Genomic DNA, 12112 nt, shown 5'->3' on the forward strand with positions numbered 1-12112 from the left:
ACATTAATGTGGCTTTTATGATTCCCATACCAAATGGCATTTAACAGAAACATGCATTGCATTTGTCATTCTAATAGATGTTACATCAGAAATACTAATGCTAATTTTATACATCCCATACCAAATGGCTTATACCAGAGACACATGCATCACATGATACACTTACAAGCGTTAACGGTGGGGTCTACCTTGATTACATAGACTTTAACCCATCTTAGACGGGTAGCACAGCTAGTGAGGTATAAAGCTATAGTAGTGCATTAGCGATATAAAACAAAACTATCTAGGTCTTCAGAACTAAGAAAGGTTGTTAAATATAGTGAGAGTAAATCATTGTCTCTGCTCATCGTAACATTTTAAATTAAACCTGAGAGGTGGTTGAGGTTATGCAGATTACTTGCTGTTCTGAAGTCTTGTATGCTGCAATGTGTTAAATAAAAGTCCATATTTGTGCCTTCTAATTAGCTTTAATGTTTATTTCTTCCAATTTTTATCTAACACGTCTAAGTATATTTAATCCATCAGACCTTCATAACGCAGCTTTTCTTTAGAATGATGTAAATACTGTCTTTAAATGAAGAGTGACTTGTTTAAATTACAACTGAATACAATTTTCCTTTCCTGCTAGCTAGTACTTCTCAGCGATCTAAAGTATCCCAGACAGACGAAGGCACTAAAGCAGAAGTGCTGACACCGACTGACGCCAATCCAGAAGACGTCACCTCACCTCATTCTGAAACGCAAAATCATATCTCGGCTGGATCTCTGAAAGACCCGTCCGCATCGAAGCAGGAGACTCAGCTCACTGAAGAGGCACCGAACAATACCACCAAGAAGGCGCGTCCTCTGTCGGACACAAGATCCTACCACAGTATATTAACATCGGTAAGGTCCAAGGTTAGAGTCAATCCAAAAACCAACACGGTGACTCCATCTACTCTGCAGGAGGATAAAGAGTCCAAGGAACTGAAACAAAGCAGCCAGCAAAGAACCACTTCCCAAATTCCAGAGGAGGAAGACGAGAATACCGATAAAGAATCGGAAAAAAGCTACGGAAACGAGGAGAAAGAAGAACTGAAACAAAACAGTGCAATCCCTGTGGAGACCAAAGAAGCAGAAAGTAACAACGTGTCCAACAATCAAAAGTCCAGTCCGGCCAGTGGCGATCAAACAGTTGGATCTTTCCCTCGTAAAATCTTGCCAAGCCAATCGAGATCATCGGGAAATAGTCGAACAAAGTCAAACCCGTACACGTATGAAGCACTAATAGATAAGCTCAGAAAAAAAGCATCATCTTTGAACAGGAAAGGAAGCGATCCCGTGTCAACATCACAGACGCCTTCTTCAGAATTACCTTCTGGGAATTCACCATCCTTGAAGAATGAATATCCAGAAAATGGGTATCCCTCCAAGAAAGAGTCGTTGGAACCTGAGACCTCAGAACCTGTAAGCTCTATAAATCGGGATGGCGGTTCTCATAAGCAGAGAGAAGGAAGGGTTCAATCTAAAGCCAACTCGTTATCTCCCACATCTTCTTCTGCACCTAATGATGATGATGATGATGATGCCCGTCGGGCGTCTTCTGTCCATCAGCAGCCCACCCCTACCGTGGCAAAGCCGTCTCATGGAAGTTCACGCCCCTCGCTCTCCATTCAAAGGTTACCAAAACCGGAGCTCAAAGATTATGACTATGAGAGCGGTGAAGATAAAACGGCGTTAGACCCTCCTGCCCGACAAACTCCAGTTTCCAACAAACCCAAGGAAGATGTCAAACCTCTCGCTCCAAATCGACACAGCAATAAAGAAACTCCTGCCAGGAAGACCTCTTCTTTAAGCAATTTTCACGTGCCATCATTTATTAAGCCAAAGAATGGAGCCGTGGTGCCTAGAAGAGTATCGCCCAAGCAGATCTCAATACCGCATACGTCTTCAGCTCGTGATACCCCTTCATCGTCGGGATCGGCTACATCTCAATTACTCCCGCCAAAAGAAACAGAACTCGACCCAGACTCGCTGATAAGTCAAGAAATCGAAGAAACAGACGATCTTCTTATACCTTCAAGAGAGGCACAAGTGGTACCAGAGCCTTCTTTACCCAAACATGCTGCAGTTCCAGAGAAATCCCGCACACCTACAGATTCCTCACATTCCCGTTCTTCCCAAGTCGGAACACCCATACATAGACACAGCTTTTCAAAACCTGTTTTGGAGAGTGAGGACTATGATTTTGAGAATAGCAGAAGCAAAAATAATGGCAATAACCCAAATTCAGGCCCAGGGTTATTGAAACCAGAAGCAACCACCATCCCACCGTTACCCAAGCAGGATCAAACTGGCTTTGAAAGCCCCGATAAGAAGGAAAAGGATAGCCACCAGAGTAAATCCGGGACCCCTTCTGTTAATTCACCATCTCAACCGATTTCTTCCGGCAATGGTAGATCCCCAATGATTCCAAGTCGCCGGCCCGCAAAACTATTTCCTTTTCAGCAAAACAGATTGGGTTCCTCGTCTGCCATTAATTCTTCCAGTTCGGCAACTTTAAATCAAAGGAATCCAATGTCTTTACCTCGATCATCTGCTCGGAATCCTTTTGGATCCTCCGGAATGCTGAAAGAGACACCTTCGTCTTCCTTTCCCAACGGAAATTCATTCCGACAACCGATTCAAGGGGCAAGAAATCAGTACCCCGGGAGGGCCGACACTGCTGCGCAGGACAAAAGAACCGAATCATCTGGGAAGCCCGCGTATGAACAAGGTAACACATCCGCGTTTTCTTTATCCCTTAATGAACGTGTCCCATATTTTCCTTTTCAACTGGAACGTTTTGATGAAAAAAAAGGCTGTTCAAGCCAATGTATGAGGATGGTCCATCCCTACGCACGTAACTAAATAGATAAAATATTATCAGATCCTAATCTGGAGGTCCCCACAAAGCTACAGACTTCTAAACAACTTTGTAGCCTGTCCTGTGTAGCTATAGCTCTCCGTTTGAAGGAGATGTTTATTGATATTTATGTCTATTTGGCAATTTTCTGGCAGAATAGCACGTGTGGGAATAGTCCTGTGGTGACATTATGTGTTTAGGCTGTGTCACAAGAATAAATACAAGTTTTGGAGCAGCCACCCATATATTATGCCCTGGCTGCAAAATGGGTACATTTGTTGAGTTGTTTTCAGGTCAGAGTCCAAAACAGAACTCATTTAGGGTATGTAAAGATGGCGGCTTTAAAGGCCGAGACTGGAAGTGACGCCGACGTAGAACCGTTAGTGGCACCTTCGTGTGGGCCGGAACCAAAAGTGATGTCACGGGGACCGGAAGTGACGTAGACGTGTGCCCCATGGAACCAGAAGTGTCGTCTTCTGGAAGTGACGTCATCATGGGCTCCAAAGCTGAAAGTGATGTCATCGGGACCGGAAGTTACACCTCACCCCCTTCCAAACCGGAAGTGTTTTCTTTGGGGGGAGGGGGGGGGGGGCGGAAGTTACGTCATTGTGTGGGCCAGAACTGGAAGTGACGTCATCGGGACCAGAGGTGACATCATCACGTGGGCCGGGACTGGAAGTAACGTCATCGTGGGCTCCTGAACCGACAGTGTTGTCTTCGGGAAGGGGTATGTGGGGGGGTGGTTTTGAAGTGACGTCATCGACTGCACCGAAACCATGTGGGATTTCCCATGGATAGTATGCAGAGGATAGAAAGTCAGCGCACCTCGCCACCCCTGGGGCCTCATGCATAACGCCGTGCGTAGAACTCACACTATACCATGACGTAAGCACATAATCACGCACAGAAAAATCCAGATGCAGGAATCTGTGCTTTCGCCAACTTCCGCGTTCTTCAGCTACATAAATCCCGCTCAGTATGGAAATAAACGCACGTGCACGTGCTTGCTGTCCCGCCCCAACTCCTCCCAGAATTACGCCTCTTTGAATATGCAAATCAATATAAATAGCCCTTAAGCCCAGCGTTCTGTGAAAAGGCAATGGCAAAAGTACGAGGAAAAATAGAAGAATTTCAGCGAATACCAAATGGAGGCAAAGAAAAACGTACTATTTGTTGGTTTAAACAGTTATAGAAGCAACAAAAGGAAGTTGATCGCGTGACATAGCGTGTCGGAAAAACTCGAAAGCTCAAGTTCACAAAGTCACACAGTGCCCGAAATAAAAAAGTTGTCACATATCAAAGTCGGCGTGAAAAGGCGAGTCGTAGCCCACCGTCTGAGTGTCATATGAAAGCTTATTAGGGTACAGTGAAAAAAAGGCACACAGTGGGGAAAAAAGCACGAAATGTCAACTTTAATCTCGAAATTTCCACTTTAATCACGTAGTTTATTTTGTCATTAAAGTAGAACATCATAAACTTCACCTTAAAATCATTTAATTTACTAGTTTCTCAAATCCCATCGTAACTAAAGTAGCACGTTAAATGCTTTGTTCTGTATTTGATCTTATATGTTCTCTATGTGCCTGAATCACTATGCGCTCTTCCTCCGACAGGACACAGAATCCATTACGTTCGTAATATTACAGCTCTCTGAGTAATTAAAATACTGAGAAGTATACGTGATATCATTTCATGATGATATGAGTTAAAGCATGTTATTAAACATGGGAACACGGTGGCACAGTGATTGTTCATGTTTTACAGCGAGATGCTTGCTGCGCCATGCGCGACCTTCAATGAAATGCTTTATCACAGCAGTCCTGTCTCTTTCAAACGTACTAACCTCCAATTCCTGTCTTTACTTGTCTTTCTCCAAATACCCAATCGCCACACAATCAGCTCTGTAATAGACTTTAAGCCATCTGTAAGCTTAAAACGCCGATTCTTCAAAACTTTTAAGGAACATCGAAATATCTTCGTAGTCCATGTTTAATTATTCTATCCGTCTGTCCTTCCAGTGTCGCGCCAGACACAGCATGAAAACAGCGCGAGGCAGGAACAAACCGTGAACGAAGCTCAAGCTCGCTAGCGCTGCGGCACCGTGTAGTTAAAGTTAAAGTTTTATATGTATAATATAATCAACGTATTTTGCTGCATTTCATCTTAAAAATGATATCGTCATCATATGTAAATACGCGCTTTATAAAGTGGCTCAGGATGTGCAATATTATAACTGTATCATAAGTACAATTACCTCACGGTAACTTATAAGTACTAACAGTTCTACAAGGAGCACTTGAGCCGCCGTCGTGGATGTGGATCTAAGAAAGGGTAACCACACAGGAACAGTAGCACTGCTTTGACGCTGGGCGCCGCCAGTCTGCAAAACCTAACGGAGAACTTGCGTACGACAGGGTATGAGGTACCGTGGAAAAGTGCGTGGCTTTACACCAAGTGTAGGTTTTATACATCGCGATTTGAACGTGGAAACATTCTTACGCAACATTTCTGTGCGTACGCACCGTTTATACATGAGGCCCCTGGTCTGGCATGGAACTATCACTATTCAGGCCCTTTAGCTGCGTGCCACGCGCACGTGTGTGCCAGCTGTTATTCTAGAGAGAGGGTCTTTTCCTGGGTTTGTATTTGTAGTCGGTTTTTCTATTATTGTTACATTTTCATTTTATTTTGTTTGAGTTGGTTTTATTTGTTGTTCTGCAATTGTGTCCTGTCATTTTAAACGTGCTTACGTTTTATGTGTTCTCTGGGTGGTATCCCTTGAGATGGGGGTCCCCTACAGACCTCCCTCTGGCTATTTTAAGCCTCAGAGACGAGGGTCTCAAGTAGTGGTGCACTGAAGTTTTATTTAATTACTGTTTCTTCAGCTATTTTCAGCTCTGGTCTTTGGATTATTCTCTTGGATTGTCTGCTGAGACTTCGTTAGCTGGGATCGGCTTTTAGGCAACTCCTTTTTGAGCCACTTTTTTATTCTTCATTTGTGGTGAACAGATGTATTGTTTACTTAGACTCGTCTCTTGAAGCCGGAGGTTTTTGTGGTTATTCCTTCTTGAGAGACATTTATGATATTTTGGAAGTTTAAAGAGCATTTTGAACTATAAAATCCACTTTCCCCATTTTGGGCCTGGTCAGGCCGAAGCCAGCAGGCATTTGTTGGAGGCAAACTGGTGAGGGGCAATACACTTATGGGCTGGCCATTTAAGGTCCTGGCGTGATTTATTAGCATTGTTGAGGTCTCTCACGCCTTTTTGCATTGTTTGTCACTCTGATTCATAACGTAGGCCGGGGTGGGCAACGCCGGTCCTGGAGGGCTGCATTGGCTGCAAGTTATCGTTTGTTTAATTAGAAACCAATCTTTGCCAATCTCACACCTTGTTTAATTGTATGGCTTGTTAGTCGGCAGTGTTAGGTTCTTTTTCCTTTCCAAGGATATCATCCAAATGATTTGAATCCTAACATGGATCATTTTCAGTCACATTTTTCTCTTTAGTGTTTTATTAAACCAAACAGTGCATGATGAACACATGCAGATGTAAACAGAAGCAAGTTAGAGGGAGAACTGCTGGCTCCTTTGTCACTTGCATCTTATTGCTAATAAGGAGCCGTTAAAAATGGCAAATGTAGCTGTTTAAGAGTGAAATAAGCAATTAAGGGTGGGCATCCTTAACAAGTGAGACCACTAAGATGAAACAGAAATATGTCACTTGAGCAGCAAGGGCTTCATCAGCAATAGTTGACTTCTCATTAAGAAACAACAACCTGCAAACCACTGTGGCCCTCCAGGACCAGCGTTACCAACTCCTGACATAGGCAATCAACCTGGGACCTTCATAGGCCTTGAATCGCAATCTGATTAATTGGGTGGTCACCTACCAGGTAACTAATGCCTGTGGTTGGTCGGCCAATTGGCAAACATCCGCCATGTCCTCTCAGTTGTGATTAGGCAATCATAGCTAAGTGATAGAGTACCTGCCAAATAATACAAAGAGTACATGACAATCACTCAATCCGAGCTCCTCTTTCCTCTGTGGACCCCTCAAGATGTGGACACCTTCCTAAGGTTAAGCGGGGCCTTCTTCTGACCTCACTGTTTGGCTCACTGGGTGTGTTTCCCTGGGCTACAGAAAATGGAAAGGTAAGCCATTAGCGACAGCGCCCTCTGTCTCCCAGGAGTACTCACCTTTTTCACCCCGACAAGTAAGTGAACCAAATGACGTGGTGCACCATCAGAGACTTTGCCTCAGGTGCTGACATCTGGGGTTCGATCCCCATAAGGGGAAGCAAAGGTGCGTACAACCTGATGAGTACCAATAAAGGGTGAAACACGTGTCGTGTACTTTTTGTATCATGTGGCAGGTACTGTAGTAGTGAAACAGGACAGTGAGGAGGGCCCTCTTCGGCTCCCCACTCCTGACGTCACGCTACCCTATCTCCTCGGCCCACAGCCTCTGTCTCAGATGAGCGCGAATGCATCACTCCTGCAAGCGAACTATGATTCTTAGCGCAATGAAAGAAGTTGCAAAAATAAACCAGAATGTTCAAGCAAATTCTAGAAAAAAAACCAAGCTAAATCCGTTAAGTAGTTCTCTTGTACGCTAGCTAAGCGGATGTAAGATACGCCCGAGGCTGGAGTGTAAGTGAGAAGGGCCCTGCCCCCTCCCCTCGGCCCACTGCATCTCTCTCGGACTCACGCAAATAAATCGGTATCACAAGCGAACTTTGATACTTAGCACGATGAGAGAAGTCACAAAATCAACCAGAATGTTCAAGCAAATTCTAGAAAAAAAACCCGATCTAAATCCGTTAAGTAGTTCTCTCGTAAAAAGTGGACAGACAGACATACAGACAGACGTTGAATTTTATATATATATGTGTGTGTGTGTGTGTGTGCGTGTGTGTGTGTGTGTGTGTGTGTACTGTGTGACTGGCAGCCAAAAAGCAGGCAACACAAAGCAAAAATGTGAGGTACCACCCCAGAAACCCATTTACTTCTTAAATCAAAAGAAAAGATTTTGGGCTCTACAAGAATTGTTGTTGTATTTTATGAATGTACGATCAGTGTGTCTAATTAAATACGTAGGCAGTCAATGATTTTGTGTTTTATATTTGTAATTCATTTGGACCACTTTGCAGAGATCTGCTTAAACTTTGACATTAAAGAGCCTTTATCTGATAATCAGAGCCCATTTAAATGCAGTGTGACTCAATGATGTATAACAACAAAATGTGAAAACTTCAAAGGAGTGGAGACTTTTCACAGGCAGACGTTCAGCCCTCGTTTTAATTCGTTGCAACACGCAGGTAACCAGAGACAAATTACTTCGCAGCAAAGACAAAGTGTATTTTTCCTGGCATGCATTCTGAAGGGAAATAAAATTTGATCCTGATCCAAATACATTTTTTTAAAAACGTTTTGAGAGACCATAATTGTCATACCTATGTGAAAAAAATAAGGACAAAGAGTTAGGAATGAGCGTAAGAACTGTGCTCATTGTCTAATTCTCTGCAGATGGCACTGAAGGTCCTGCTCAAACTCTGCAGCCATCATTTTTTCCACATTCCATTCTTTATCTCTCCCACATAAATCCTCCAAAAAAATGAGCGGAGCTGTGAATGATTTTATGCAACAATAAAAGGAGGTCTGTGCCTTTAGAGAATTATGTCTTTCAACTTTTGTGTGTGGGTGTTGGACGTGGTGCACAATCGCTTTGAGAAAAAGGCGCATCAGAAGGGGCTCAAGTTCATCAAAGACGTCGCTCAGCCCCAGCAACCAAAGATTACAGAGACTTGATGATGGCTGCTTGTAATGCAGTGAAGGGTTCTGTGACAAAATGATCGCCAAGGGGAAAGAGGGGGTGAATGCATAAAATGGGTGGTCTAGGCAGAGTCCTCATGTTATTACGGGCTGGCAGATCTCTCCAAGTGGCAGTCTGAGCATTGACCTATCTTCTTCTTCTTCTTCTTCTTCTTCTTCTTCTTCTTCTTCTTCTTCTTCTTCTTCTTCTTCTTCTTCTTCTTCTTCTTCTTCTTCTTCTTCTTCTTCTTCTTCTTCTTCTTCTTCTTCTTCTTCTTCTTCATCTCCTTCTTCTTCTTCTTCTTCTTCTTCTTCTTCATCTCCTTCTTCTTCTTTGTCTCCTTCTCCTTCTTCTTCTTCTTCTTCTTCTTCTTCTTCTTCTTCTTCTCCTTCTCCTTCTTCTTCTTTGTCTCCTTCTCCTTCTTCTTCTTCTTCTCCTTCTCCTTCATCTCCTTCTTCTTCTTCTTCTTCTTCTTCTTCTTCTTCTTCTTCTTCTTCTTCTTCTCCTCCTTCTCCTCCTCCTCCTTCTCCTTCTTCTTCTTCTTCTTTTCCAATTTCTGTCTGGGATTGATGGGTTTGATCAACTTTCTACAAACACCTTGCTCCTATCAGGCTTGGTTGCCCACACTGGATGTGTTTTCTCGGCTATAGAAAATGGAAAGGAAGGAAGCCATTAGTGATAGCAACCCCCTCTCACCTGGCAGTGGAACTGCTTACCTCAGCTGACATCTCCTTCAGGTCTTCTGTTACTTTATAAATTGTGATGGATGGCCAGGGATCGTGCCTTACCGGGAGACCTGGAAGAGCAGAAAACCAGGAGAAGGGCAAATTATATCCTGGGACATGAGAGGGCAGCCCCCATGGGTTGCATCGGGGCAACAGGCTTGGGGCTTAGAAGCTCAAACATTTTGGGGTCCTGGACAACTCCAGAAACAAGATTTGCAGCTCACCCGGAAGTACTGCTGGAAGTTAATCGGGAAGCACTTGGAGCACTTCCGGGTGCATTATAAAAGGGGTCACCTCACTCCATTCAGGGAGCCGGAGTCAGGTGGAAGAGGACAGAGCTTGCGTGAGAGGAGTGGAGGCGGCAGAAGAAAAGAAAGAGGAAAGTAAAGGACTGAGCATAATTGATGGTCGGAGCAGTGTGTGTTGTGTTGAAAAGAACTGCAAATAAATTGAGTGTGCTTTTTTGGACATTGTGTGTCTCAGTGTCTGTCTGTAGCTGGGCTGGTCTTCTACAACATCCACCTCCACATTGGTCTCCCTCACTTTCTCTTCTCCTGGACTTCTACTCCCATCACTCTGTCGCCCAGATATTCCTTGTCTCTCCTCACACCACTTCAGCCTCCATTTCCTGTCCTTTCTTTGATATCCCACCCACTTTGTGGTTCCTCCAATTGCCCCATTCTATTCTTTTTTTGTTGCTTCCCACACCCACCTCGACCTTTTCACTTCCGCCACATCCAAGCTCTTCCAATTTAAAATGTAGCGAAATGCAGTTTTACCTGTAGCAATTTATTGCAACAAATATTATATACCAGTAAACCCCCGATTCTCTAAAGAATCGCAAATCCAAGAATGGCTGTTCCCTCCAGTCTTTGTAGGGATGTAAGATCATGGAGGTTGGGAGCATCCTGGGAAAGTTTTCATTTAATGAAATAAATATATTTGTATTAAAGCTGTTTCTTTTTGGAGTCATGACTCGTTTGGTTCTGGTGTTTCAGAAGCGCGTTGTAGGCGCCTTGGTTCATTGTTTTTATCCATGCAGTCTCGTTTCTGTTTTTCTATGGGTGTGTTGTTAGCTAGAAGTCGTTTGCTGTTAGGAATCATAATTGAACCCCTGACCGCAGGAACTGTGGAGTAGCTGACTGCTGGCACTGTCAGTAGTCACCACTACCTCAAGTTTAAATACATAGACATATATAGATAGACGCCACATTCACTGTGTTTCCCAGTAGACACGATACGTCAGCCTTATTGCGAGTGGCAAAAGTGCCATTTAAACTCATACAGTTAGACGTGGACACAGGGTTTTCTGATGAAAAAACAATAACGTTTAAAACAGTATCGTTTACATACAACAGATTTTGGCGAATCGTTTAAATGCAATTATTTATATCCATTTATACATTAATAATGGGAATTATTAAATAATAATAATTATAATTATTATTATTATTAACCATTCCTCCCATATAAGTAACATTTCGGGGACTGCCTTCTTCCATCTTCTAAACATTTCCAGACTTTGTCCTGTTCTTATGCAACACAGTACTGAAGTATTGTTTAATGCCGAGTCAGGTATCTGGCATCCCACAAAAACTTATCAATCGGTTAGAACTTCTTCAAAATTCTGCTGCCAGGATAATATCCTGCTGTTGTAAATCCACTGAACATATTACACCTATTCTCACTCAACTTCACTGGCTCCCAGTTAACTACCGATTACAATACTAAATACCGCTCTTAACATTTAAAGTTCTCCACAACCTCACTGATCTCCTCCAGACTTACACTCCTCTCGCTCACTCAGATCTTGTACTTTGAGAGTATTCAGTCTGGCAATATGGTGCAGCCTTAGTTTGTGGAAGACAGACACAACTAAAGACATGAGCATAAAATGATGGTTGTCAATTTCAAACTGTGTTTCCTCAATGTGCTCCTTGAGAAAAACCATCATCAAGTTTGAGACATGTTAACAGCTAACAACAATCTACATAGTTAGTGCCTAAATACGTTTAGCCAAAACGTTGTTTGGAGGCTCACTTGAGCACATAAATGCATAGCTTTGCTAGCTTAGCCTGGCTTAGCTAAAGTAAAGATTATAAAACGGGATTTTCTAACGGCCAAATAAAACCAAAACAATTGTTCAGCCTTACCTATGAAATGTAATCCCCCGGGATCTGGTGTGGAGCGTACAGCGGTTTGTACAATCCCAAGCAGCACATTATTCATTACTTCACTCCACAGCAGTGCCACTCACAATATGGCGGTGATGTTGACGTACGATTCTGCTAGTCATGAGGCGTCTAGTTATTCTATGTCAATGTTTAAATATGTCACCATGGCAACTTGTTGGCGTACATGCTTTACCTCAAGTTTAGTTTACAGGTTGTGTTGTGTTGTTTGGGCGCCACTTACTGACTTTGGGAAGCCGCTGGGTTTGACTGTTGGGCGCTGTGCGAGTGCGTGTGCGCTTTTGTCACGGGTTGCGTCTGGCATCAGTGTATATATACAACCTTCGTAAACATTACTAAATGAAGGTTTTATATGCGGTGGTGTGTGCGTTCGGGCAGCGGTTGTATTGTGACCTGAAGTTTAGTTTACAGGTTGTGTTGTGTTGTTTGGGCGCTACCTACTGGGTCTGGGAAGCCGCTGGGTTTGACTCTGGGGCGCTGAGTCGCAATGCACGTGCG

General features: G+C 43.4%; 1 protein-coding gene across 1 annotated transcript in view; it reads left to right on the top strand.

The window, feature by feature from the left end:
• Window positions 1-12112, top strand: part of fndc1 (fibronectin type III domain containing 1) — a 147123-nt gene that overhangs the window by 78822 nt on the left and 56189 nt on the right. The window contains exon 11 of the mRNA XM_028792044.2: window positions 629-2755. Within this exon, the coding sequence (XP_028647877.2) occupies window positions 629-2755 (2127 nt within the window). The remainder of the gene's footprint in view (window positions 1-628; window positions 2756-12112) is intronic.

Source organism: Erpetoichthys calabaricus, chromosome 15 (genome assembly GCF_900747795.2).
Source record: "Erpetoichthys calabaricus chromosome 15, fErpCal1.3, whole genome shotgun sequence".
In the NCBI taxonomy this organism is placed as follows: Eukaryota; Metazoa; Chordata; class Cladistia; order Polypteriformes; family Polypteridae; genus Erpetoichthys; species Erpetoichthys calabaricus.